This window comes from Macaca nemestrina, chromosome 17 (assembly GCF_043159975.1).
Source record: "Macaca nemestrina isolate mMacNem1 chromosome 17, mMacNem.hap1, whole genome shotgun sequence".
Taxonomy (NCBI): Eukaryota; Metazoa; Chordata; class Mammalia; order Primates; family Cercopithecidae; genus Macaca; species Macaca nemestrina.
In genome coordinates, this window is record NC_092141.1 from 7,633,940 (window position 1) to 7,661,064 (window position 27,125).

Consider the following 27,125-nt stretch of genomic DNA (forward strand, 5'->3'; position numbering starts at 1 on the left):
CAGCCTTCGAGTAGCTGGGATTACAGGCATGCGCCACCACGCCCAGCTAATTTTGTATTTTTAGTAGACACAGGGTTTCTCCATGTTGGTCAGGCTGGTCTGGAACTCCCAACCTCAGGTGATCTGCCTGCCTCAGCCTCCCAAAGTGCTGGGATTAAAAGTGTGAACCACCACGCCCGGCAGCTTTTAAAATGTGGCTATTTCATGAGAAATTTGACTTCCTGTCTTCTCTTGAAGATAATTTTATGAAAAAAAAACTATAGAGACAGGATCTCACTATGCTGCCCAGGCTGGTCTGGAGCTCAAGTGATCCACCTGCCTCGGCTTCCCAAAATGCTGGGATTACAGGTGTGAGCCATCACACCCAGGCCCAAAAATTATTTATTTATTTATTTATTTATTTTTAATCTTTTTTTTTTTTTTTTTTTTTTTTTTTTTGAGATGGAGTCTCGCTCTGTCGCCCAGGCTGGAGTGCAGTGGCGCGATCTTGGCTCACTGCAAGCTCCGCCTCCCGGGTTCATGCCATTCTCCTGCCTCAGCCTCCCGAGTAGGTGGGACTACAGGCACCCACCACCGCGCCCGGCTAATTTTTTGTATTTTCAGTAGAGACGGGGTTTCACCGTGGTCTCGATCTCCTGACCTTGTGATCCGCCCACCTCGGCCTCCCATAGTGCTGGGATTACAGGTGTGAGCCACCACGCCTGGCCCCAAAAATAATTTTAAAAACTATAGTAGGCCAGGCACGGTGGCTCACTCCTGTAATCCCAGCACTTTGGGAGGCTGAGGCGGGCGGATCATGAAGTCAGGAGTTCGAGACCAGCCTGACCAACATACTGAAACCTCGTCCCTACTAAAAATACAAAAATCAGCTGGACTTGGTGGCATGCACCTGTAATCCCAGCTACTCAGGAGCCTGAGGCAGGAGAATCGCTTGAACCCGGGAGGTGGAGGTTGCAGTGAACCGAGATTGCGCCACTGCACTCCAGCCTGGCCAACAGAGCAAGACTCTGTCTCAAAAATAAATAAATAAATAAATACAGTAACACCAGGCCTGATTCCCCTGTTGGCAACAACTTGGCTAGAGCTTAGTGGCCGCCCACTCTGTCTGGTCAAGTTATTCATACCACAGTTCCTCAAAGCCCCTATACGCCTGATCCACGTCACTTAGTTTAGCTGCCCATTCTTCCATAACACTAGAAAAGATATAGGGGGCAAGGAGTTGGAGCGGGGAAGCTACAAGTGGAAAAAGAAAGGTTGCGTCTCTTAGGGGCATCACACATTTTGTGCCTCAGTCTTCTTTCAATTTGGAAGGAAGGTTAGACCTGGTTTAAGTCAGGGCCATTTTGGACATAGAGATCTTGCGCTCAGCAGGTTGTATGAACTAGACTGTTAACATTTCTGGCTGGAGGTTGGGCCAAAGTCAGCTTGAGCTGACAGTCAACAAGCCCTCACTCAACTACTCAATTGCTGGAAGTTGTTGTCCAAAGAGAGAGCACTGGGCCACAACTCGCAGGGATCCCTGTGGGACAAAGTTAGCATGTTCCTTTTCCCCAGACCCACCAGCCACGCAAATAATTGCACCTGGCATCCCACTGTGGAGCACAGTTCATTTGTCTTGTTGGTTTATTGGCCTACAGAGTTGGACACACACACAAATGCGGAGATAAATATTGGTCAGTTTCTCTAAATCTGGGTCCTCACTACGTATAGAGCTAGAGTCTGTAGAATTCTAAATCTTGCGTGCTGTGGCACAGAACCAGTGGCCTTCCCACTCTGCCACCACCCTTCTTCCCAGGGAACATGGGGAAAGAGGGCACGAACTAACAAGACTCGATCATTTTCAAAAGACAAAACTGCAAAATCCCAAATTTCCAACATCTGAAACTCACAATATTCAAATTCCCCAGTTCAAATACATATATTTTAATCTCCACGTCGCCACAATCTCATTTGTTGCCCAGAACCACCACATTCTGGAAGCTATTTTCCTTAATCATATTTTAAAAAAAATAAATGTCTACAATCTCAATTCTCCCAAAAAAATGTCCATGGTTTTGGAATTTTGACCTATTCTGAAGTTCCAATTCTCCGGTCCATCCTCAACCCTTCCATTTTCCCATGCCTGTTTGCCTCAGAGGAGTACGGGTTAAGGATATAGGGGCACTGTCATAACCTCTGCCCTTGCCTCCAGGCCTTCCTCAGTCTCTCTTGTGGTTCCGCTGTATAGATAGATAGATATATAATTTGTGTGTAGATATATATATATGTATTCTTTATTACGTATTTTTTTGCAGTTTTTCTAAAGTGCCAGAAACAAGATTTGTGGGAAATTTTAGTGATTTTTTTTTTTTTTTTCATTTTTCCCCATTTGAAACTTCCCCCCCTTAAAAATTGGAACTTGGTACATTCAGTAGGAAATTCATCACTCAGGCTGTGGCCAAGACCAAGAAAAGTGCAAAGAGACAGAGGAGGAATGAAGGAGTGACTCCTCTGTGGTGAACATTCAGGGAGCCTGTCTAAAACCTCCCCCTTTGTATATGCTGGGAGGGTATGAGGGGTAGGAGGATGGTCCTGGCCCTCCCTAAACTCACCTCCCTCCAAAAGCCATGATCTTGCCCTTGGCAGTGATTGCTGCTAGGGCAGCCATCTTGGCCCCAAAAACAGTAGCTGGGGAAAAGGCTGGCATTTTGATGACAGCAACTTTTCCTTTTAAAACTGCACTCCTCTAATTCCCATTTGTCAAATTTGCTCCCCCAAACTGGCTCTCCCCTTGTGAGCTATTTTCTGGGGGGAGGTGGGTGGGATGGGAAATGTTTATCCAATCACAGAGCAGGGAGGCCCAGTTTTCAAAGAGAATTAGGAGCAAACATTTCTTCATCTCCCCCACTGGAAGGAAATACAGGGACCCCTGACCAGGGTTAACTAGTGCAAATTAGGGATTAGGGACTATTTAAAGTCCCTGTACCCCATCCCTAGGCTGGGATCTTTGGGTGAGGGGAACTGAGTCAAAGATGGGGTGTAAGGTGCTATTTTGAAGGGAAAGCTGGTGGGGATACCCCAAAGCCCACCAGAAGAGAATGGTTCCCCCAAAACCATCTGGAGTGATTGGTGAGGGGAGTGATACTGGGGAGATGGGAATACAGGTAAGGATGGAAGGTCATGTGCAAATCCTGGGCTTACCCACCCATCCCACCCCTATCATTTTTCTGGCTATTTGGTCTAGTCTGGGAGAAACCATCAGGAAAAAAAACAGGGAGAAAGTAGATTCCCTTCTCCATCCCATTTGGAGTTCTTCCCTCCTGGCCCCCAAATCTGGTTTAGCCCAGAATAGGCCATATGTAGAGGCAGAAAGAGGTATGATCTGCTCACCTCTTTTGCCTTGGAAGAATCTGGAGCTCACTGGATTTGGGGGTCAAGATGGGGCCAATACTTCCCTGCCCTGGACTGGGAAAGTGCTCAGCCACGGAACAGAAGGGCAGCCCTCCCCCAAACCTCCTTGACCTGGCTTGGGAGAGGCCATCTCCGAAGTCCAGGAATATGGGGAGGAACATGGAAGATCCAAAGGCATGGAAGCCGAGGAAGGCGTCTTGATGCAAGGGAAACAGGGATGTAGAGACCCACGCTTGGGAAGGATGGAACCCAAAGCCACACTCCCAGGCGGGTGGGGTCAGGTATCACAATGGTCTGGTCCAGGCCCTGGGCCACAAAGAATGGAATGTGCTAGGAAGCATCTGGGAAGGGCTTAGAGAAAGCTTCAGAACAAGGGGGGGTCATTAGGAGAGAGAGATGGTTTCCCCCTAGGTTTACGAATCAGGGGAGCAGGTTAGACATTCAGAGCTGGTGGGGGCCGTGAGTAGAGATTCAGGTTAAGTATATTGCTCAGTTGCCCCAAGGGCTGGAGAAGGGATGGAAGCTGGCCCTGCCCCTCATGGAGGCCATTCCCTGGAGGAAGATTGAGAGGGGAACCTCGAAAGATCCCTTCCCAGGAGATGGGAAAACTACAATCTCACACAAAGCAGCCTGACCCCTGAGCTCCAGGGGCCCCCAAGTCCCTGCACAAGAGTGTGGAGGGGCTCCCAAGGGGCAGGGAGGCCAGGGAGCTGGTAGTGGTGGGGGGTTCAGGGAGGGTGGCATCTGGTGAAAGGGGGATTGAGCCCCAAGGTTCACCCCACATCACCCTTCTGGGTTCTCTCAACCCCTGCCCTTTCCCCTTCTCCCTTAGGGGGAACTGGTGGAGGAAGAGTTGGGGGAGGTGGTGTTGGCGGGGTAGGGGGTGCTGCTTGAGGATTCACTGCGTAGCCAAAGACCCCTGGTAGGAAGGGAAGGGCCCCCCCACCCTTCTCATCAGGTAGGACCATGTTGAGAGCAACTGGGAGAGCGGCCAAGTTACTGAAGTTGTAAGGGTAAGCGGCAAGGAGCTGGGGGCCGTAGACGAGCGGGTAGGGCTCAGGGTAGAAAGTGACTTTGGCAGCCCCTATCCCCTCCATCCGGTCCCCCTCACCAGCTCCCACTGGCCCTTCACTCCCAGATTTTCCCCTGCCACCACCAGGTTCCCGGCCGCCCCCAATCAGGGCCAGTGGAAATTCCTGCACAGGTGGGTATGCATAGCTGCCCCCGCCTGCCACCACTGGGGGCTCCTCACCCCCTGAGATGACAGGGTCCTGGAGTGAGGCGGTCTCGGAAGCTTCCTCAGCAGCAGTGCTCCCGCCACCTGCCTCACCGCTGGATGAGGAGACTTGCATCTCTTGGGGGGCTTCCTCCTTGACATCCCCGGGCCGGGTGCCAGCGCTGCCCTTGGAATAGGCAATGACAGGTGTTGGGGTGCCCCCGGGCCGCTCAGCAGCATGCCTCTGCCCGTGGCGGCTCAGGGCAGCTGCGGTCTTGCACACCTTGGCGCAGTGGGGGCAGGTAAAGCGGGTGGAGGGCCTCCGTCCGGCCCGGGAGCTGTGGGAGCCCCCACCGTGGGCCTCTTGGTGCTTTCGCAGCTTTCTCAGGGTGGCAAAGGTCTGGGCACAGTCCCCACAGCGGTGCCTCCGCTCTGTGCGGGCACGTCCCGCTGGGCTCTCGGCTGCTGGGGTTTCCTCCCAGCTCCTCCGTTCTAGCTTCTGCCTCCAGCGTGGTGGCCGGCGGCCTCGGGGCGGCCCACTACCCCCCACACTGGCACCTCCAGCAGCTCCAGCCTTGCGCTTAGGCTTGTAGGAGTAGTAGGGCCTCCAGAGCTGGTCCTCCCCACCAGCCTTTGATTCCTCCTCATCCTCCTCCTCCTCTTCGTCCTCCTCCTCTTCATCATCTTCAGTCTCCTCCATCTCCTCTCCGCTCAGCTCCCCAGGACGCAGATCAGTCTCTGAGATGCGGCGCTTGACAATGGCCTCCTCCCCGATTCGCACAGTGATCTGACACAGTGGAGGTGGAGCCTGCAGCTGAGAGGGGCCCCGGCCAGCCCCTGCGGGGGCACCCCCACCTCCACCAATCCCGCCCACTGGCTTGGCTGTGTAAGTCAGAGTCCTTCCGGCCCGTGGATTCCGGCCCTTGGCCTCCTCCGTGGCGGTGGCCGTGGCTGGCCCTGCAGCAGTGGCTGGGCTGGCTGCTGTGGCTGGGCTGGTGGGTGTGGCTGCAGGCTCAGGGGGAGGAGGTGGGTATTCTCGTTTCTTGGGTGGCCTCGGGGGAGCAGTGTAAGTGATAACCGAGGCGGCTTGGGACCCTCCTGTGCTGGCCGTCCCACTCCCCCCTCCACCACTGCTACTGCCCCCATGGACAATGACAGAGGGGGCTGGGTGGGCAAAAGTGATGACAGAGGGTGGAGGGCCAGGCTCTGGGGCAGGTGGGGGCCCAGGCGGCGGGCTGGCTGGCATTGCCACAGGGGCCGGTGTGTTGAGGCTTGGAGAAAGAGGGGCCTCCGGGGCTCCCTGGCTGTAGGTCTTGTAGGGCCGCTTGGCTGCCCGCATGGGGAGCAGGCGGTAGAGCTTGAGTGTATTGAGCTTGGGCTTGTAGCCTCCATTGGGTGTCTTCTCACTGGCGAGGAGGCCCGGGCTAATGCCATGGAAGGCTCGCTGGTGGGTCTTCAGGTTATAATAAGTGACAAAGGTCTCCCAACAGAAGATGCACTGGTACCTGGGTCAGCACAGCAGGGAATAGGGCAGGAACACAGCCACTTGAGTCAAGGGCCCTGAAGCCTCCCAGGTCCTCCTGCACCCTGCACTCAAATCTGTGACTCCCGCAGCCTTGTGCTGCCTCCCTCACCCAGCCAGCCTCAGTGCGGGGTGCCCATCTGAGCTCAGTGCCCCCACCGGCTGTGAGACTCTAGGCCTCGGCTGTTCCACTTGGGACCCAGCCTAACTCACAGAGCCTTCTTCTCAAGCCCAGATGACAGAATGGGGAAACGACTTACGAACAGGGACACCGCGTGGAAACACAAGGCCCTGCTCAGAATAGTGTAATGATTCCTGGACATGCCTGTTCCGCCGCAGTCCTTTCCGGTGAGGGGAGCTTTCTCTTTCCCTCTAGCCCTTCCCCACGGCAGCAAGCCAGGACATGGAACAAAGACACTTAATAAACCTCAGCTGATGAACCCTGGAGGCGAGGTTGCAGTGAGCCAAGATTGCTCCACTGCACTCTTGTCTGGGCAACAGAGCAAGACTCCATCTCAGAAAAAGAAAAGAAAAAAAAAAAACCTCAGCTGAAGGAACTCGGGCTGGAGGGAGGCAGACAGGTGAGTGGTGGTGAGCAGGGGCCTCAGGATGGCTTTTTTTTTTCTTTTCAAATTGTTTGTAGAGGCTGGGTGCAGTGGCTCATCCCTGTACTCCCAGCACTTTGTGAGGCCGAGGTTGGTGGATCACCTGAGGTCAGGAGTTCGAGAACAGCCTGGCCAACATGGTGAAACCTTGTCTCTACTAAAAATACAAAAATTAGCTGGGCATGGTGGTGCGCACCTGTAATCCCAGATACTCACGAAGCTGAGGCAGGAGAATCACTTGAACCCAGGAGGCAGAGGTTGCAGTGAGCTGAGATTGAACCACTGCACTCCAGCCTGGGGGACAGAGCGAGACTCAGTCTTAAAAAATAAAAATAAAAAAAAGCCAGGTGTGGTGGCTCACGCCTGTATCCCAGAACTTTGGGAGGCCAAGGCAGGCAGATCACGAGGTCAGGAGTTCAAGACCATCCTGACCAACATGGTGAAACCCCAACTCTACTAAAAATACAATAAACAAAAATTATCTGGGCATGGTGACGCATGCCTGTAATCCCAGCTACTCGGGAGGCTGAGGCAGAATTGCTTAAACTGGGACCTGAGAGGCAGAGGTGGCAGTGAGCCGACATGGCACCACTGCACTCCAGCCTGGGCTACAGAGGGAGACTCTGTCTCAGGAAAAAAAAAAAAGAAAATAAAAGAAAAAAAAATTGTAGAGATGGGGTCTCTATATTGTCCAGGCTTGTCTCAAACTCCTGGCCTCAAGTGATCCTCCCACCTCAGCTCCACAAAGTGCTGGGATTACTGCAGCTAGCCTAGTCTCAGGATAACTTTCTAGGCCCCAAGCCCCAACCATTGCTGCCCTTGTCCCTGCGATCTCTGAGTGCTGGCCTCCAGCCGCTCCCCCCGCCAGCCTGGACCACTCACCTGCGCTCCCCCGTGTGCCACACCTCATGCTTCGTGCGGTACTCCGCCAGGGCGAACACTTTCTCGCAATAGCGGCAGGGGTACTTCCTCCGCCACGAGTGTACATTGCTGTGTCTCTTCAGACTGGACAGGGTCACATAGGAACGCTCACAAGCTGCGCACACATACAACACGTGGCCTCCCACCACCTTCACCACGTGCTCGGGGCCTCCTCGGAAGCCCGCCGGTGGAGGCAGGGCTGAGGCATCCACCCCTGCAGGACCACCAGGGCCAGCGCCCCCGGCTCCCAGCCCTGTAGACCCCCGAGTGCTAGCCCCTCGTCGGCACTGGGCCTCATGGGTCTGCAGCCGTTTGGGATGGATGAAGCTTTTTCCACATTGGGGGCAGGGGAGGGGCCGCCGGGGTAGGGAGCACTGCAAGTCAGGGGCCTGGGCCTCAGCCCTGTCACCCTCCCACTCCCCAGCTGGCCTGGGCCGGGGCCCGAAGCTGTCCTCTTCAGGCTGCGAGGTGGCCATGGGGGCTGGGGTAGGAGGTACCCAGGCATCACCTCCCTCCCCTAGGCCCTGAAGACGGGAGATGCCCAGACGGCGCCCCAAAGCTCCAATCTCTGCTACAGCTGCACCGTCCCCTCCACCACCAGGCAGTGCGAGCCGGGCGCTATAGATGAAGTTGAGGACATCAGAAAACGCAGCTGCTGGGACCCCTGGCAACTCCAGGACCCGGGGCGGGGAAGAAGCAGGGGGAGAGGCTGGAGGGGGAGAGGAAGAGGAAGAGGAGGAAGAAGAGGAAGCAGAGGAGGAGGAAGAGGAAGACGACGAGGAAGACGAGGAGGAGGAAGAGGCAGCTGTGGTGGTGGCAGGGTTGGGTGCGGAGCCCCCTGTAGCTGGTGGGAGGGGCAGTGGAGCTGAAGTGAGCAGGGCCTCTCTGAAGAAGGGACTCGAAGCAGCCAGGACGCTGCGGTGAGCAGGGAACTTGGTGTCTCCGGCTATGAGGGTGACGTCACAGAAGAGGCCACGGAGCCGCTGTTCATTGAGCTGGCGCAGGACGGCGGGGGCATGAGACGGGTCCGTCACCTCTGCAGGGGGGGGCATGGTGCCAGCCTAGACAGTGGGAGAAGAGGCCAGGTAGAGTCTCGGAGGCTGGGCAGAGGGCAGAGGCTTCTAAGGCCAGGCAAAGAGCGGGTTAGGAGCTGCTGGTCAGAAGCCAGTGGAAGGCTGATCACTTCAGGCCACAGAAGCCAGGACTTGGCCCTTAGCCACCCAAGTCTGGCCAGCATCCAAGACCAGTATGTCTAACTCACTTCTGTGGCTGGAAGAGGCCAGAGATACCTCAGGTCATGGTGAAGGTCAAGGGGTCATGACCTCTGAAGTCACAGACTAGAGAGGTAAGCGAGGGAAACCTCTCTCATGGGAAGGAGGAGGAAGCGCTACAACTCCTGATAGCCATTTCACAGAACTCCCCAGCCTAGACAAAATGGCCGCCCCTGCTGGCCTGCTGCCTTGCGTCTACTTTTCCCTCACTGTAGACCTCTGGGTACCTTCTCACCTGAGAGCACAGCCAACATGGAGTGGGGCGGGGGGTGGCTCAGCGAGTCCCTTCTGCTGGGCCTCTTCCTTCTGTGGAGAAACAGAAACCATGTCAGGGGAACCTAGAGGAGCAGGAGGAGAGGGTCATCAGGGAGGGAAGTGGGAGGAAAAGCCCCCAGGAAGTGGGGAGAGGTGCAGGACTGTGGCCAGAGAGGACATCCGGGTGAGCCCGGACCCCTCCCCGGAGCCTCTGCCAGGTTATTTGTTTAGCTGCGTCCGGTCAAACCTGGGAGGCCACGCAGATTATTACAGAGCCTTGTTCTGCAGGCCCAGAGAAGTACAGTGACAAGATAATTTGCATATTCTCAATTCACCTCCAAACAATATAGTAGCACAGGTCCAGCCCATAGGTTCAGGGAATCCTGTCACAGCACTCTCAAGTCCCTTTGGCCCAATCTCCAGGGCTCAGAGAAAGTCAAAGATTTGCATGTTGTCATTTATCACAATGGTCTCATTTACATATCAAAATAATTTGTGAGTTTTTAAAAATGGGACCTAAACTGGCAGATATTCAAATGAGGAGAGGACCTCCTCATATCCTCCCAGCCCCATAAATCTTAGAGGGGGTTTCTGGCCCAGCTGCCAGGCAACCATTGAAGCCCACTGACCCCTACACAACTGCCAGCTTGCTCCAGTCTCTGGAGGGCACTGGAAAGGCCACAAGACCAGGAGGCCTGGTCCCACACCTCCCTCAGAGACCTGATGCCCTAGGGATTTGGGCTGAAAAAGCAGCATAATCAAGGCCGGGTGCGGTGGCTCATGCCTGTAATCCCAGCACTTTGGGAGGTAGAGGTGGGCAGATCACGAGTTCAGGAGATCGAGACCATCCTGGCTAACACGATGAAACCCCTGGCTAACATGGTGAAACCCCATCTCCACTAAAAATACAAAAAATTAGCCAGGCGTGGTAGCGCACGCCTGTAAACCCAGCTGCTTGGGAGGCTGAGGCAGGAGAATCGCTTGAACCCGGGAAGTGGAGGTTGCAGTGAGACGAGGTCACGCCACTGCACTCCAGCATGGGCCACAGAGCGAAACTCCATCTCAAAAACAAACAAACAAAAAAAAAAAACCCAAAAAACAAAGGGAAGAGCAGGCAACTCAAAGGCAAGCTCAGGCAGTCAGCAGCACAGAAAGTACCGCACGGCCACTTTCTCCTGCAGGCACCATCAGGGCCTCGAGGACTCTTTTCAGTTGAAGGTTTGAGTTTGAAAGCCAGACTTATCCGGAGTCACACAGCGTTGATAATGACAGGTGGCACCTATTTAGAGATCCAGGCCTGCAGAATTGAGAGCAGAGCTCTCCGGACCCTCTCCTCTGCCCTCCACAAAGCCTGGGAGCCGTCACCCATCTTTGAGGGTGTCCTTCCATATCCCATGGGCCACACGTGTCTTCAGAGGCGTTCGGAATCAGGAGTTCCTCATACAATTCCCATCCCCTGAAAAATATTCTTTCCCATTTATCACTCATACTATCTGGACTCAAAGGCCTTTTCCCCACATATACCCCATTTCGCATTCCCCAAAATATTTTCCTGACACCTTTCCTGGATGGGAAGAAGGAAGATGGTAAACAGTGATGATATTCCAAAGTTTTAACAACCCTGTCTGCCAGGGACCGATCAGGTTCTAGGTCAAGTGTTACCCTGTCAATTGGTGAATTTCAGATAGGTCAGGCATCCTGAGGAAGGGGCCTCACTGCATTCGTGGGCTGGTGTTCAGGCCTGCTACTCACTTCCATGATAACCACTGGCCCACTGGGACCCCAAGTCCTCATTTGTTCCTTATTACTACCCTGAAAGGTAGCAGTTAGCTTTCCCGCTTTTTAAATTTGTATTTATTTATTTATTTTGAGATGGAATCTCGCTCTGCACCTAGGCTGGAATGCAGTAACGCAATCTCAGCTCACTGCAAACTCTGCCTCCCGGGTTCAAGTGATTCTCCAGCCTCAGCCTCCTGAGTAGCTGGGATTACAGGCACCCACCGCCACACCTGGCTAATTTTTTGTATTTTTAGTAGAGATGGGGTTTCACCCTGTTAGCCAGGGTAATCTCGATCTCCTGATCTTGTGACCCGCTCGCCTAGGCCTCCCAAAGTGTTGGGATTACGGGCATGAGCCACCACACCCGGCCACTATCCCTCCTTAAGGCCAGACACTGTGGCTCACACCTGTAATCCCAATACTTGGGGAGGCCGAGGTCGGTGGATCATCTGAGGTCAGGAGTTCCAGACCAGCCTGGCCAATGTGGAGAAACCCCATCTCTACTAAAAATAAATAAAAAAAAAATTAGCCAGGCATGGTGGTGGGTGCCTGTAATCCCAGATACTTGGGAGGCTGAGGCAGGAGAATCGCTTGAACCCAGGAAGTAGAGGCTGCAGTGAGCCGAGATAGCTCTGGATGGAGATTGATCCAGCCTGGGTGACAGTGAGACTCTGTCTCAAAAAATAAAAATAAAAATAAATAAAAAATAGGCCGGGCACGGTGGCTCACGCCTGTAATCCTAGCAGTTTCGGAGGCCGAGGCGGGTGGATCACGAGGTCAAGAGATTGAGACCATCCTGGCCAACATGATGAAACCCCATCTCCACTAAAAATACAAAAATTAGCCAGACACGGTGGCGGGCACCTGTAGTCCCAGCTACTCGGGAGGCTGAGACAGGAGAATCACTTGAATCCAGGAGGCGGAGGTTGCAGTGAGCCGAGATTGAGTCACTGCATTCCAGTCTGGTGACAGAGCGAGACTTTGTCTCAATAAATAAATAAATAAATAAAATGACAGACTATGGGCTGGGTGCAGTGGCTCACACTTGTAATCTCAGCACTTTGGAAGGCTGAGGCAGGTGGATCTCTTGAGCTCAGGAGTTCGAGACCAGCTTGGGCAAGATGGAAAAACCTGGTCTCTACAAAAAATACAAAAAGTAGCCAAGTGTGGTGGCGTGCACCTGCAGTCCCAGCTACTCAGAAGGCTGAGGTGGGAGTATCCCTTAAGCCCAGCAGTTCAAAGCTGCAGTGAGCTATGATTGTGCCACTGTACTCCAGCCTGAGTGACAGAACCACACCCTGTCTCAAAAAAATAAAATAGGCTGGCCGGGCGCGGTGGCTCAAGCCTGTAATCCCAGCACTTTGGGAGGCCGAGGCAGGCGGATCACGAGGTCAGGAGATCGAGACCATCCTGGCTAACACGGTGAAACCCCGTCTCTACTGAAAATACGAAAAACTAGCCGGGCGAGGTGGCGGGCGCCTGTAGTCCCAGCTACTCGGGAGGCTGAGGCAGGAGAATGGCGTAAACCCGGGAGGCGGAGCTTGCAGTGAGCTGCGATCCGGTCACTGTACTGCAGCCTGGGCGACAGAGCGAGACTCAGTCTCAAAAAAAAAACAACAACAACAACAACAAAATAAAAATAAAATAGGCTGGGCGTGGTGGCTCATGCCTGGAATCCCAGCACTTTGGGAGGCCTAGGTGGGTGGATCACCTGAAGTTCAGAAGCTCGAGACCAGCCTGGCCAACATGGTGAAACCCCATCTCTACTTAAAATATAAAAAATTAGCAGGGCATGGAGGCAGGCACCTGTAATCCCAGCTACTCAGGAGGCTGAGGCAGGAGAATCACTCGAACCCAGGAGGCAAAGGTTGCAGTGAGCCGAGATCGCGCCATTACACTCCAGCTTGGGCAACAAGAATGAAACTTCATCTCAAAATAAATAAACAAATAAAATAAATGTCAGATTATGGCTTACAGATGCTAGGTAGCTGGCCCGAGGACATAGGAGCAGCTAGTAGCAGGGCTGGGATCTGATCCCAGGAAGTTTGGCTCCAAAGCCTATGTTCCTGATGACTTCAGGACTTCACCTTACATTAATGAAGGACGTGTTTATGGCACCCACCAGGGCTCAAATAGCCTACCTGGGTGCCTTTCTGAAAATTAGAAGCAAGGTTCTTTCTTCCAGGAGGCAGCAGCCCTGTGTAGGTGAGCAAAGTCAAGGTTTGCCTCCAGTCCCCCATTCACCGCATTGGCTGGACCTGCCAACCTGCACAACCATATGGTGGACTTGGTGCCTATGCATGTGTGACTGAGTGCTAACCGCCACCGTACTTGGACGAGACCTGTCAGGGCTTCTAAGAACCAGAGACACCCAATGCTGGACTGGCCCTTAGGGATCACACACAATCATCGTCATCATGGTCTCTGTAGCTGCCATTTGTGAATTTTTTTTTTTTTTTTTTTTTTTAAGACAGGGTCTTATTCTGTTGCCCAAGCTGGAGTGCAGTGGTGTGAACATGGCTCACTGCAGCCTCAACCTCCTGGAATAAAATGATCCTCCTGCCTCAGCCTCCTGAGTATCTGGGACCATAGGCATATGACATAATGCCTGGCTAATTTATTTATTTACTTTTGTAGAGACGGGGTCTTGCCGTGTTGCCCAGGCTTGAAATACTTACTATGTGCAAAGTATAATGCTAAGCATTTTTTTTTTTTTTTTTTTGAGACGGAGTCTCGCTCTGTCGCCCAGACTGGAGTGCAGTGGCGCGATCTCGGCTCACTGCAAGCTCCGCCTCCCGGGTTCACGCCATTCTCCTGCCTCAGCCTCCGGAGTAGCTGGGACTACAGGCGCCCGCCACCACGCCTGGCTAATTTCTTTTTGTATTTTTAGTAGAGACGGGGTTTCACTGTGTTAGCCAGGATGGTCTCGATCTCCTGACCTCGTGATCCGCCCGCCTCGGCCTCCCAAAGTGCTGGGATTACAGGCTTGAGCCACCGCGCCCGGCAATGCTAAGCATTTTATCTGTATCATCTCATTTCAACACTCAAAATGGCCACAGTGAGGCAACAGGCTTAGAGAAATCAAATACTCTAAACTCCTCCCTTTGAGGTAGAGGGAAGGTAGTGATGGGGTTATCTGCCTCAGATTTTGTTGCTAGCCAACCCAGCGTTTGGACGAAGCTTAAGTTCAACTGCCCTGTGACTGGCTACTGCCCTGCAAGGCCTTATAGGAAGTGGAGAAGACCAGCTATGTGACCCCAGGCAGGTTACTTAACCTTTCTGTATCTGTTTCCTTGTCCGTACGGTGGGGACGATTTATAGTTCCTACCTTGTGGGGTTGTTATAAAAATTAAGTGAGCCAACAAGTGGCAATATCTAGTTCGTAGAACTCAGTCCTGGAAAATGGTGGAGAGAAGCGGTGAAGAAAAAAAGGCATAAATTGGGCTTCATGGTAGGTTTGGTGGCTCTGTGGTTTTCAAGTTTTTTGTTTGTTCTTACCATTTCTTTTTTTTTTTTTTTTTTTTTTTTTTTTTGAGACAGAGTCTCGCTCTGCCGCCCAGGCTGGAGTGCAGTGGCATGATCTTGGCTCACTGCAAGCTCCGCCTCCCGGGTTCACGCCATTCTCCTGCCTCAGCCTCCCGAGTAGCTGGGACTACAGGCGCCCGCCACCTCGCCCGGCTAGTTTTTTTGTATTTTTTAGTAGAGACGGGGTTTCACTGTGTCAGCCAGGATGGTCTCGATCTCCTGACCTCGTGATCCGCCCGTCTCGGCCTCCCAAAGTGCTGGGATTACAGGCTTGAGCCACCGCGCCCGGCCTGTTCTTACCATTTCTACTCTTCAATGCCTGTGTGACCTCAGAGGTGCCACTGAGGTGGGGATCTGAGCATGGACACCAGACACGCCCTACGTCTTGTGGTTCCCTCTGGCTGGAATGTTCTTTCCTCCAGATAACCTCATGCAGTGAAGCCCAACTTCCTTTAAGCCTTGACTTAGAAGCCACCTTCCCCTGAGGCCTTCCCCAGCCACTCCCCACTTCCTAAAACTTCCTATCTCCCTACTCTACTTTATTTTACTCCTTAGCACTTAGTAACCCATTTTTTTTTTTTTTTTTTTTTTGAGACAGAGTCCAGTTCTGTCACCCAGGCTGGAGTGCAGTGGTGTGATCTGGGCTCACTGCAACCTCCTCCTCCCAGGTTCCAGCAATTCTCCTGCCTCAGTCTCCCGAGTAGCTGGGATTACAGGCGCCCAACACCACACCTGGCTAATTTTTTTTTCTTCTTTTTTTTTTTGAGACACAGTCTCACTCTGTCGCCCAGGCTGGAGTGCAGCGGCACAATCTCCGCTCACTGCAGCCTCTGCCTCCCCAGTTCAACCAATTCTTTGCCTCAGCTTCTGAGTAGCTAGGATTACAGGCACCCACCACCATACCTGGCTAATTTTTATATTTTTAGTAGAGATGGGGTTTCACCATCTTGGCCAGGCTGGTCTTGAACTCCTGACCTCGTGATCCACCTGCCTTGGCCTCCCAAAGTTCTGGGATTACAGGCGTGAGCCACTGCGCCCAGCCTGCCTAATTTTTTTGTATTTTTAGTAGAGGTGGGATTTCACCATGTTGGTCAGGCTGGTTTTGAACTCCTGACCTCAAGTGATCTGCCCGCCTCTTCTGCCTCTCCAAGTGCTAGGATTACAGGCATGAGCCACTGCACCTGGCCATTCTTTTTTTTTTTTTTTTTTTTTTTGAGACGAGGTCTCACTCCGTTGTCCACGTTGGAGCGCAGTGGCACAATCACGGTTCATTGCAGCCTCAACCTCCCAGGCTCTCGTGACCGCCCACCTCAGTGTCCCTAGTAGCTGGCACCACAGGTGCACACCACAATGTGCAGTTAATTTATTTTTTATTTTTAGTAGAGACTGGATCTCCCTATGTTGGCCAGGCTTTTCTTGAACTCCTGGGCTCAAGTGATCCTTCTGCCTCAGCCTCCCAAAGTGCTGGGATGACATGCATGAGCCACTGAAACTGGCCCAACTGTTTCTCTCCCTTTTTTTTTTCAGGGGGGACACAGTCTAGCTCTGTTGCCCAGGCTGGAGTGCAGTGGCACGATCTCGGCTCACTGCAACCTCTGCTTCCCAGGTTCAAGCGATTCTCCTGCTTCAACCTCCCGAGTCACTGGGACTACAGGTGCCCGCCACCACGTTTTGTTTTTTTTTTTTGAGACGGAGTCTTGCTCTGTCACCCAGGCTGGAGTGCAGTGGCACGATCTCAGCTCACCGCAAGCTGTACCTCCTGGGTTCACGCCATTCTGCTTCAGCCAACTGAGTAACTGGGACTACAGGCACCCGCCACCACTCCCAGCTAATTTTTTTTTTGTATTTTTAGTAGAGACAGGGTTTCACTGTGTTAGCCAGGATGGTCTAGATCTCCTGACCTTGTGATCCTCCCGCTTCGGCCTCCCAAAGGGCTGGGATTACAGGCGTGAGCCACTGCGCCCAGCCAGGCCCGGCTAATTTTTGTATTTTTAGTAGAGATGGGGTTTCACCATGTTGGCCTGACTGGTCTTGAACTCCTGACCTCAGGTGATCTGTCTGCCTTGGCCTCCCAAAGTGCTGGGATTACAGAGCCCGGTCAACTGTTTATCTTTTTTTGAGACTGGATCTTGCTCTGTTGCCCAGGCTGGAGTACAGTGGTGGGACTGAGGCTCACTGCAGGCTTGACCTCCTGGGCTCCAGTGATCCTTTACCTCTCAGCCTTCTGAGTAGCTGGGACTACAGGTACCTGCCACCATGCCCAGCTACTTTTTGTATTTTTTGTAGAGATGAGGTTTCACCATGTTCCCCAGGGCTGGTCTTGAATTCCTGGGCTCAAGCAATCCGCCCAGCTCAGCCTCCCAAAGTGCTGGGATTATAGTGGAGAGCCACTGCGCCCAGCTCCTATTTCTTATTTATCTCCGGAATGTAAGCTCCAAGGGGTAAAAGGTAGGACTTTTTGGGGTTTTGTTTTGTTTTTGAGATGGCGTCTCACTCTGTTGCCCAAGCTGGAGTGCAGTGGCGTGATTTCTCTCGGCTCACTGCAACCTCCGCCTCCTGGGTTCAAGCAATTGTCCTACCTCAGCCTCCCAAAAACCTGGAACTCTAGGCATATGCTACCACACCCGGCTAATTTTCGTATTTTTAGTAGAGACAAATACCATGTTAGCCAGGCTGGTCTCGAACTCCTGACCTCAGGTGATCCACCTGCCTCGGCCTCCCAAAGTGCTGGAATTACAGGTGTGAGTCACCGTGGTCAGCCTTTTTTTTTTTTTTTTTTTTTTTTTTTTTTTTGACATGAGGTCTTGCTTTGTTACCCAGGCTGGAGTACAGTGGTGTTACCACAGCTCCCTGCAGCCTCGACCTCCCCCAGGCTCAGGTGATTCTCAAATTTCAGCCTCTCAAGTAGCACCACCCAGCGAATTTTTTATATTTTTAGTAGAGATAGTGTTTCACCATGTTTCCTAGGTTGGTCTTGAACTCCTGGGATCAAGCAATTCACCGCCTTGGACACCCAAAGTGTTGGAATTACAGGTGTGAGCCACAGCACCCAGCCAGGGGTAGGGAATTTTGTCTGCTTTGTTCACTGCAGTATCTCAAGTCCTTAGAATAGGGCCTAGCACATAATGGGTGGTTAAAAACAAAACAAAAAAACAGGTAAATGAATGAACCTGTCCTCAAAGTCCATCCTCCAGGAACGAAGCCATTATCCATGACGGACTAAGTTGGCCCAGAGATAGGGATGACCATTATGAACTTGACCACTTCTGGGCCAGGCACAGTGGTGCACGCCTGTAATCCCAGTACTTTGGGAGGCTGAAGCGGGCAGATCACTTGAGGTCAGGAGTTCCAGACCAGCCTGGCCAACATGATGAAACCCTGTCTGTACTAAAAATACAAAAATTAGCCGGGTGTGGTGGTACACGCCTGTAATCCCAGCTACTCAGGTGGCTGAGGCAGGAGAATTGCTTGAGCTGGGGAGGTGGTGGTTGCAGTGAGCCAGAGATTGCGCCACTGCATTCCAGCCTGGGTGACAGAGTGAGACTCTGCCTCAAAAAAAAAAAAAAAAAAAAAAAAAAAAAAAAAAATAGGCCGGGTATGGCCAGGTCACTCCTGTAATCCCAGCACTTTGGGAGGCCAAGGCAGGTGGATCGCCTGAGATCAGGGACTGACCACCAGCCTGGCCAACATGGTGAAACTCGGTCTCTACCAAAAATAAAAAATTAGCTGGGCGTGGTGTTGGACGCTTGTAATCTCAGCTACCTGGGAGGCTGAAGCAGGAGAATCACCTGAACCTGGAAGGCAGAGGTTGCAGTGAGCCGAGATCATGCCATTACACTCCAGCCTGGGCAACAAGAGCGAAATTCCGTCTCAATAAAAAAAAAAAAATTTAAAAAACCATAAATAAGTTGACCACTCTGGAGTCCTCACAATTTGCCCCATACTCTTCTTGGGACCTCACACACACTGCCTCATTTAATGATATTCTCAGTACAGCCACCCCCAGTAGGTATTTATATTATCCCGTTGCCCAGGTTAGAGGGCAGTGGCATGATCTCGGCTCACTGCAACCTCCGTCTCCCAGGTTTAAGCAATTCTCCACCTCAGCCTCCAGAGTAGCTGGGATTCCATGCCCAGCTAGTTTTTGTATTTTTAGTAGAGACAGGGGTTCTCCATGTTGGCCAGGCTGGTCTTGAACTCTTGACCTCAGGTGATCCCCCTGCCTTGGCTTCCCAAAGTGCTGGGATTACAGGCATGTGCCACCACGCCCGGTCATATTATTCTAATTTTACAGAAGAGGAAACCAAGGCTCAGAGAGGGATATACCTTGCTCGAGATCGTACAGCTTGTAAATAGCAGTCAAGATTCGAATCCAGGCCCGGCTGACCCCAGATGCTCAATCTTTCCCTCTGCCATACTGCTAGACCTGGCCCTGAAGGGGCCTATGGCCCGCCAGCTGGTTACATAAACCACCGCACAAGGTCTCACGTGCTAAGTGCTAAATGTGTCATGTCTGACTCCACCCTTTCCCTCGCTCCCACATCCAGCAGTCATCAAGTGTGGCTGAAACCGCGGCGGAGCTTGGGAATGGCTCTGGAAATCTTCCCTTCGATAGCTCAGGTCCTTGTTAACATTCACATGGTCCAAGGCTATAGCCTCCCAGCTATCCCCTGGCCTCCAGGCTTACCTTCCTCCACCCAGCCCTCCTCCCACTGAGGGTCAACGTCCCTAACCACAGTTCAGGAATATCACTCCTGGGCTCAAAACCTCCACTGGTCCCCACTGACTCTAGAATAAAATTCAGATTCTTCTACCAGGCAGTCAAGGGCTCTAGTCTAGCTCCAATCTTCCTTTTTAATCTTGCCTTGTGTTATCCTCTTCAAACACACAGTAATCAGTGTGAGCCGGGCGTGGTGGCACGTACCCATAGTCCCAGCTACTCAGCAGGCTGAGGCTAGAGGATTGCTTGAGCCCAGGAGTTTGAGTCCAGCCTGGGCAACATAGTGAGACCTCATCTCTAAACAAATGAATGAAACCCCAGACACCCAGTGTGCCCTCCAGCTTCTACATGACCCACGCCTGCACGCCTTTGCCTGTGCTGCTTGTCCTGTCAGAAATGCTCTTTCCCCAAGCTTGTCAAAATCCCTCCAAAACATTAAGATCTAACTCCAAGGCCACCTCCTTCTTGGCCCTCCCTGACTGACAAGATGAGGACAATCTCTCCTTCCTCTGACTCATCAACCTTTTGTGCCCCTATGGCCACCATCCACCTTATGCAGCAGCAGAGACTCAGGTTCTCATGGCCTCAGCTGGGGCTCCCTGAGCATCTGGGTCTTCTGAAATGGACTGCTGCACAGATGCTAAGTTTTGCAGTAACTGGGGAGAAGAGTGTTGGAGGCAATTGCACAGAAAGGACCATCCACTGAATGTTCCAGAAGGTAGCAGAGTACAGTAGTTAAGAGCACAAGATCTGCAACCTGATTGCCCAGGTTCAAATACAGCTTCACCTCTCACTAGCTAAGTGACTTGGGACAAATTACTTAACTTCTCTGGCCCTCAGCTGCCTCACTTGCAAAAGGGAGGTAATTACAGTGCCTACTTCATGGTGTTGGTCGGAGGACTGAGTGGCCACACGTAAGCGCCCTGAAGACAGTGGCTGGTGCACGGTCAGTGCTAAGCAAGTGTGTGCTGCCATTATTATCAGCCAAGCCCCGAGAAGGGAATTCCCAGTCCTGACGGAGGGCTGACAGGGGCTGTGCCAGCCCCCAGACTGCAGCCACTTTCAGGTCCGTTTCCCACGTGCTTTCGGAAGATATGCAGGGCAGGCAATCAGCCCCATTCCGCAGATGAGGAACTGAGCTTCCTTCAGATCAAGTGCCAGTGAGGGAATGGTAAAGACGCCAGAGCTCCTCAGCCCTGGGCCATGGCTCCTTTCTCTTCACCAGGCTGTCACTGTGCACCTGTTGTGCAGGGTCCCCCAGGCGGCCACCCCCTCCCAGCCCCCCATGCCGGAGGGCCTGTCCACAGCACCCTCCCTTCCCCTACGTACACACATCCTTCCAGTGGGGCCAGGCACAGTAGACAGTGGTGTGCAGGCTTGGAATGCACTCGCACACACACCCCTAGAAGGGCCCAGGCCCCAAAGGTGAGGAAAACCTGTTCTGAGGAATCTGCCTAGTGAGCGAATTCCGTTCCGAGGCCCTTCCACCGTCGCAGGAGTGGGGCCCAGTGTGCGTCAGAGATACTCACAAGGGGGGCAGAGAGAGGGAGAGGGTGAAGCAGGAGGAGGCTGAAAACTTCACGTTTCTTTTTTCCATTTTAGTGACAAGAGTCACACCCAGCCTTTACATAAACATGGCCAAGGAGCCGCTCTGTCTAAGCTTACTTCCCTTGTGGCCGCCCAGCCTCTCCTCCGGGTGACCCTGACATGCTGGACAGGCTGATGAGGGGCAAACACACAGACCCTGCAAAGATTAGCTGGGCCTGGGCCGCCTGACAACACCCATGCCTCCCGCCGGCCGCCATGCGCTACCCTGCATTTATCTCCCGCCTTCCTCATACCAAATCCCCTCCGCAGCCCCACCACCACTTAAGCACACAGACGGCAGGCACGCATACACAGCCTGCTTGCGGCTGGCCTCTTGGGTCTGAGGCCCACACTACCCTTGTCACGCCACCTCCCTCCCCACATGTGTTTTCTGACCAGCTTGCCTCCCAGCCCAGCAGCCCGGACAGGCTCCTACAAACAACGTCACAAAAGAATCCTGTGGAGAATGTTGCAAACGCAGAACCTTCCCCTTGCTTGGCTGCCCATGATCCCACAAACACAAGTGGCGCATTCCACCCCGAACCCCTCACACCAATGCCAGCTGACCCACAGGCCCGAGATACACCCTGGGGTTCCTCACTCCAGATCTTCCGGATCTGAGTTCTAGACGCGCAGCCCCCATGCAACGCGCTCATGACGGACACGCAAACCCATCCATCGCCCTCTTTACCACTGGACCACACCTCAGCAGAGCAACAGAAATGGGACCCAGACGTGACGCCTTCTGACTAAAAGGCCCACAACCGCCCCCTCCAAAAGGGCACATACACTGCATCCTGGCACCCTCCGCAACACATACAGCATGCCAGCTCTGCAGAAAACAGTTCATAAACAGGTCATAGGTGCAGCACAAGACGCACATGCGAGAAAACACATGCTGTAGAAAACACACAGCCCCACATCGAACAAACTCTGCACCAGCATGCTGTGCCCTGCTCAGAATGCCCATCTGTCACCCAGAGCCACAGGGCTCGTCTTGTAACTCTGCCCCACAACACTGGACACCCCTTCTGGCTTTCTACCTCCATGGCCCAGGGAGGGCCCTACCCAGACCCCTGGCTGCCAGCAAACGGTGGTGCCCAGGAGAGGTTTACCTTGCCCCACCACACAGCACGAGACACACGATCTCCAAGACTCACAGCCACAACCCTGCCCCGACGGCGCGGTGGTTCCGGGGCCCCAGCTCGCCCTGCGCACCCCGCACACCCCAACTCTGGGGCGCTCGGCGGCCCACCCCTCCCCCTCTCTGCCTGGCTCCTACGCCATCGCCCTCCCAGCAGCTTGCAGCGCTTGCCCGGGCTCACACCCGCCCCACCCCACCCCCAACCTGCCCCACGGGGGGAGGGGGACATTAGGCTGCAGAATTAACCCTTCAAAGGGGGAGTGAGCGCCGCCCCTTCCACGGCCCCAGGCGATCGCGTCCCCCGGCCGCCGCTCGCTCGGACGCCATACCAGGGCCCCCTTAGTCGCCCCCCAGCGTCGTGTGCGCCCGGGGGCGGGGCCAGGCTCAGCCCCCGACCCCTGCGCCCCCAGGTCAACCCCAAAGGAGAGCGGTCTGGGCGCGGGGCGCGGCCGGGGCTCCGCGGCGCCGGGCAGCGGAGAGGGGGCCCGGCAGTTGGCTCCGGTCCGCCCTGGCCCTGCCCAGTTCGCCCCGGGGCCCACCTGACTGTGATGGCGCCGCGTCCGCCAGGCCCGGCTCATCACCGTGGCCGCCCCCGGCCGCTCCGGTTTCGCCCGCCTCCAGCTCCGGCTCCGGCTCCGGCCCCGGCCCCCCCAGCGCCTGGCCCCGGCCCGGCCCCGCTGCCGCCGCCGCCGCCGCCGCCGCTGACATCATCGGCTCCCCCCGCCCCGGTCCTACCCCCACCCCCACCCCCGGAAACAGTCCCCCCCCAGCGCCGCCGCCGTCGCCGCCGAGAGGAGGCCGGCGCAGCGCAGCCGACACCGACACAAAGCTCCGAGCGCCCGACGGCCTTCCCCGGGACTGATCCCCGCGGCAGGACACCGCGCCGCGCTGGGCCACCGGGCGGGTGGACACCGAGCCGGGCGCGGGCCGGATTGCAGCACCCCGGCAGGGGCGCAAGACCACCGACCCCCAGGGAAAGGGCTCCCTCCGCCCTTCCCCCTGCACGCCCTTCACTCAGCGGTGCACACTGCCTGAAAGCATTTAACACACAGGCTCTCAGGGTGCAGACATGACATGGCAGACTCATAATCAGGCCCAGTGGGACCCACAGACTCAGGGTCAGCACACTCAAAGAGGGCCAGCCCTGGACACACACACACACACACCCTCTCCAGGAATGCGCAGGAACGCTCAGCAGGCCGCGGAAAAGGAAGGCCCTGGCCATGCACACGGGGCACACATTAACGACCACCAGCGCAAATGAACACACGAAGCTGGCTGGGTACTTTGTCCCCACCAGCAGATAGATCCACATCTGTATCCTTGAACATAAATGCAGAAGCCTTGTTGTCGGCCTCTGGGGACAGCATCAACAAAACACCAGGTGGAAGCACACACAGAAAAAAACACATCCTGAAACTCCACAGGGACAATCCCAAGAACTCCTCCCTGGTGCTGGAAAATTAAAAACTAAGGAGATAGAGGAGCCAGGCTTCAGAGCTCCTTGCCTTAAAACCTCTCTGAGGCCGGGTGCGGTGGCTCACGCCTGTAATCCCAGCACTTTGGGAGGCAGAGGCGGACGGATCATGAGGTCAGGAAATCGAGACCATCCTGGCTAACACGGTGAAACCCGTCTCTACTAAAAATACAAAAAAATTAGCCGGGTGTGGTGGCGGGCGCCTGTAATCCCAGCTACTTGGGAGGCTGAGGCAGGAGAATGGCGTGAACCCGGGAGGCGGAGCTTGCAGTGAGCAGAGATGGCTAGATGGTGCCACTGCACTCCAGCCTGGGCTGGGCAGGGTGGGTCATGCCTGTAATCCCATCACTTCGGGAGGCTGAGGTGGGGTGGATCACTTGATGTCAGGAGTTCAAGACCAGCCTGGCCAACATGGAGAAACAACATCTCTACTAAAAATAAAAAATTAGCTGGGTGTGGTGGTGCATGCCTGTAATCCCAGCTACTTGGGAGGATGAAGTAGAATTGCTTGAACCTGGGAGGCGGAAGCTGCGGTGAGCCGAAATCGCACCACTGCACCCCAGCCTGGGCAACAAGAGTGAAACTCCATCTCAAAAAAAAAAAGAAAGAAAAATTAGCCAGGTGTGGTGGCGCACGCTTGTAATCCCAGCTACTTGGGAGGCTGAGGCAGGAGAATCGCTTGAATCTGAGAGGTGGAGGTTGCAGTGAGATGAGATCACACCATTGCACTCCAGCCTGGACAACAAGAGTGGAAACTTCATTTCAAACATAAAAAGAAAGAAAAGAAGCAGAGTTAGACTCAGTGGGAAAATAGGCGCACTACCACCTCAGGAGGGTTCCAGGGAAGAACCCCACCCCCACTCCAACCAGGTCACAATGGCTGGAGCTCTGAGGGGCCCAGGCTCCCTGAGCCAGGAGGAGAGAGGAGAAAGTCCAAGGAAAGATGGTGAGTGTGGGGGCCAGGGGCCCAATACTCCCTCCCTATAGCTCCTGGTTGCTCCATTTCCCCTCCTTTCCTAAAACTTAGCTGTCTCAGAGATACCCACAAATAGAATTCATAATGGTGTACCCAGGTGTCTCTGGAACTTGTGGCATCACACAGATGCATAGCATCTGAGGCTTCCTCCCCTTCCTCAATCCAAGAGGGCATCCTGGTTCCTTTTTCTCCTCCCAGGAACATCTTACCTAGGAAATGATACTCCAGGACTGCTCACTCCTTGCTTCCTGCTGCAGACCCACATTATACCATCTCACTCATCTTTTAGGCCCTTTCTAGCTCCCAAGAGTTCCTCCCAGACCCCATCCTCGCATCTGCCCTGCCCCAGGTCACCCGGGCTGTGGCTACTGTCTACCCTGAGTTCCTTTCTCCCTAACAGGCTGGCAGTCACCCCTACTTCAACCTGCCCGACTTCACGCAGCCATCGCCGCCCTCCACTCCACCCAGCCTCCCCTCGCACCAGCGCTGCCAGCCCTCTGATGCCACCAAGGGTCTGCTGGTGGCCCTGTTGGGTGGGGGCCTGCCTGCTGGCTTCGTGGGCCCCCTTTCTCGTATGGCTTACCAGGCTTCCAACCTGCCCTCGCTGGAGCTGCTCGTCTGTCGGTGTCTCTTTCACCTCCCTATTGCCCTGCTACTTAAACTGCGTGGCGACCCACTTCTGGGACCTCCTGACATCCGAGGCCGGGCCTGCCTCCATGCCCTGCTCAACGTCCTCAGCATTGGATGTGCCTACAGTGCGGTTCAGGTGGTGCCCGCTGGCAACGCTGCCACTGTTCGCAAAGGTTCTTCCACCGTCTGCTCCGCCCTCCTCGCCCTCTGCCTTGAGAGCCAGGGTCTCAGTGGCTACGACTGGTGTGGACTGTTGGGCAGCATTCTAGGACTAATCATCATTGTGGGACCTGGACTAGGGACACTGCAGGAGGGGACCACGGGTCTCTACACTGCCCTGGGTTATGTGCTGGCTTTCCTGGGAGGCCTGACGCTGTCCCTGGGGCTTCTGGTCTATCGTTCTCTGCACTTTCCCTCCTGCCTCCCAACAGTGGCCTTCCTATTTGGCTTGGTGGGGCTGCTGGGCTCTGTGCCAGGCCTCTTTGTGCTGCAGACCCCCGTGCTGCCCAGTGACCTTCTGAGCTGGAGTTGTGTGGGGGCAGTGGGGATCCTCGCCTTGGTCTCCTTCACATGTGTGAGCTATGCGGTCACCAAAGCCCACCCTGCCCTGGTGTGCGCTGTCCTGCATTCTGAGGTGGTGGTGGCCCTTATACTGCAGTATTATATGCTCTATGAGACTGTGGCACCTTCTGACATCATGGGGGCAGGGGTTGTGCTGGGCAGCATTGCCATCATCACAGCCCGGAACCTCAGCTGTGAGAGGGAAGGGAAGGTGGAGGAGTGAGATAGAACTTGGGAGCCCGGGGGTTGGGAGGGGCAGGGGTAAATAGAGGCAAAGACTGAAGACGAACATGGGAGGACAAGTGACTGGAAAAGAACTGGTGTGGGAGAGGGTACCTCTCAGAGTCAAGGGTGACTTGGGGACTTGGTGGAGAGTGACTACCTGGAAGACCTGGAGCCAGCCTGGGACCAAGAGATGCGGAGTCCAGGCTGGGTCCTGGGAATCAGGGCATAACTAAGGGGTAAAGTCTGAGGAGCAGATCCACGGCAGGCAGGCCGTGGGCCACGGGGAGGACTTCACTCAGCAGCAAAGAGAAGAGCTTTGGGGCTGGAGTGTTCCGGCAAAGACAGAGCCAGCAGCTGCGCTGGGGGAGGGGAGCGTGCCTCCCCACCCCTCCCCTCACGGCGAAGGTTTCCTTTTCTCGTGCTTGTGCCCCCCCCTTGGGGTGGTGACGTGACATTGACATCAAACAAGGATTACTCTGAATGTGGCTGTGCAGTGGTGTCGTCTCTGCTTTGGAGGGAGAGTGGAAGTCCTACGACCGTTCTCATTGGAGAATCCCTTGGGATCCCCGCCCTCCATTTTATTCCTGAAATATTTTACAGTGTGAAGGATTTCCTAATGTTCAGATGCCTTGACCCCAAATCCCTCAGGACTTTCGTGGCCCGCCCCATGGCTAATCTGCTTTTCTCGGATTGTCACGGTCCCGTGATCTCTCCCGGACAGTGGCCAGGCTCCTTCCAGAGCAGGCCTCCGAGCTGAAGTCTCTTCGAGCGGCTCAGGCCATGGATCTAGGCATGGCTCGGTACGGCGCGGCATTAGAGGCCAGGAGATGCCCACCCGTCTCTGGGGGCCGTTTGACCAACATCGGCTACTTCCGGACAAGCCACTGGTCCCGCCATCTTGGCTTGTTCATGCATATTCAGCAAGAGAACTGCATATTCATGAGCAACCGCCCTCCCCCGGGAGCCCACTCGGGAGGACCCGCCCCACCCCGCCTCCATTACCGATTCGCAGAGCAGACCATTTTCCAGCTGGGGGGGTGCTACGAATGAGAGGCTTTTGCTGAAGATGAAACCGTTGTCCAAACTAGAATGAAAGCGGCCCAATTTTACCCTCGAGTCTTCAAACCTTAAATCTCAGTGCAGAAGGGAGCAGCGAGGAGAGGCGGTGGGATTAAAGAAAAAAATTCCTCTCTCCCAGTCACTTCAAAATGTCGCCCAATCAGCGAGCGGGGGGAGGACCTACGACTCTGGCTCGCACCCCGTGCGGGCCTGCGCAGGCGGCCCCGTAGCGCAAGGGAGGGCGGGAAAGGAAGGGGCGGGG

The 27,125-nt window shown here is 54.5% G+C and overlaps 2 protein-coding genes across 4 annotated transcripts; one reads left to right on the forward strand and one right to left on the reverse strand.

Annotated features, from left to right (window-relative positions):
- Positions 1-1,600: 1,600 nt before the first annotated feature.
- Positions 1,601-27,054, reverse strand: LOC105473557 (zinc finger and BTB domain containing 4). Of its 3 annotated transcripts, none has more exons than XM_011727378.3 (4): positions 26,807-27,054; positions 9,161-9,231; positions 7,616-8,715; positions 1,601-6,111 (listed from the first exon to the last, which is right to left on the reverse strand). In XM_011727378.3, exons 3-4 carry the CDS (start codon positions 8,704-8,706, stop codon positions 4,164-4,166), a joined length of 3,039 nt encoding a protein of 1,012 aa, XP_011725680.1. In that variant the 5' UTR covers positions 8,707-8,715; positions 9,161-9,231; positions 26,807-27,054; the 3' UTR covers positions 1,601-4,163. The 3 variants fall into 3 exon arrangements, with proteins under 3 accessions (XP_011725680.1, XP_011725674.1, XP_011725684.1); XM_011727372.3 differs by lacking the exon at positions 26,807-27,054 and adding an exon at positions 22,475-22,648; XM_011727382.3 differs by lacking the exon at positions 26,807-27,054 and adding an exon at positions 21,907-22,037.
- LOC105473550 (solute carrier family 35 member G6) lies at positions 24,177-26,289 on the forward strand. The gene is made up of 2 exons (XM_011727360.3): positions 24,177-24,358; positions 24,789-26,289. The coding sequence occupies exons 1-2, from the start codon at positions 24,356-24,358 to the stop codon at positions 25,800-25,802; spliced, it is 1,017 nt and encodes a 338-aa protein (XP_011725662.1). The 5' UTR covers positions 24,177-24,355; the 3' UTR covers positions 25,803-26,289.
- Positions 27,055-27,125: the final 71 nt, after the last annotated feature.

Excerpts from the sequence above, each read along its gene's own strand:
- LOC105473557 (XM_011727378.3), bottom strand. The coding sequence starts at position 8,706 with ATGCCCCCCCCTGCAGAGGTGACGGACCCGTCTCATGCCCCCGCCGTC. Across the intron at positions 6,112-7,615 it reads TGGCACACGGGGGAGCGCAG|GTACCAGTGCATCTTCTGTT; the intron begins GTGAGTGGTCCA and ends GTGCTGACCCAG.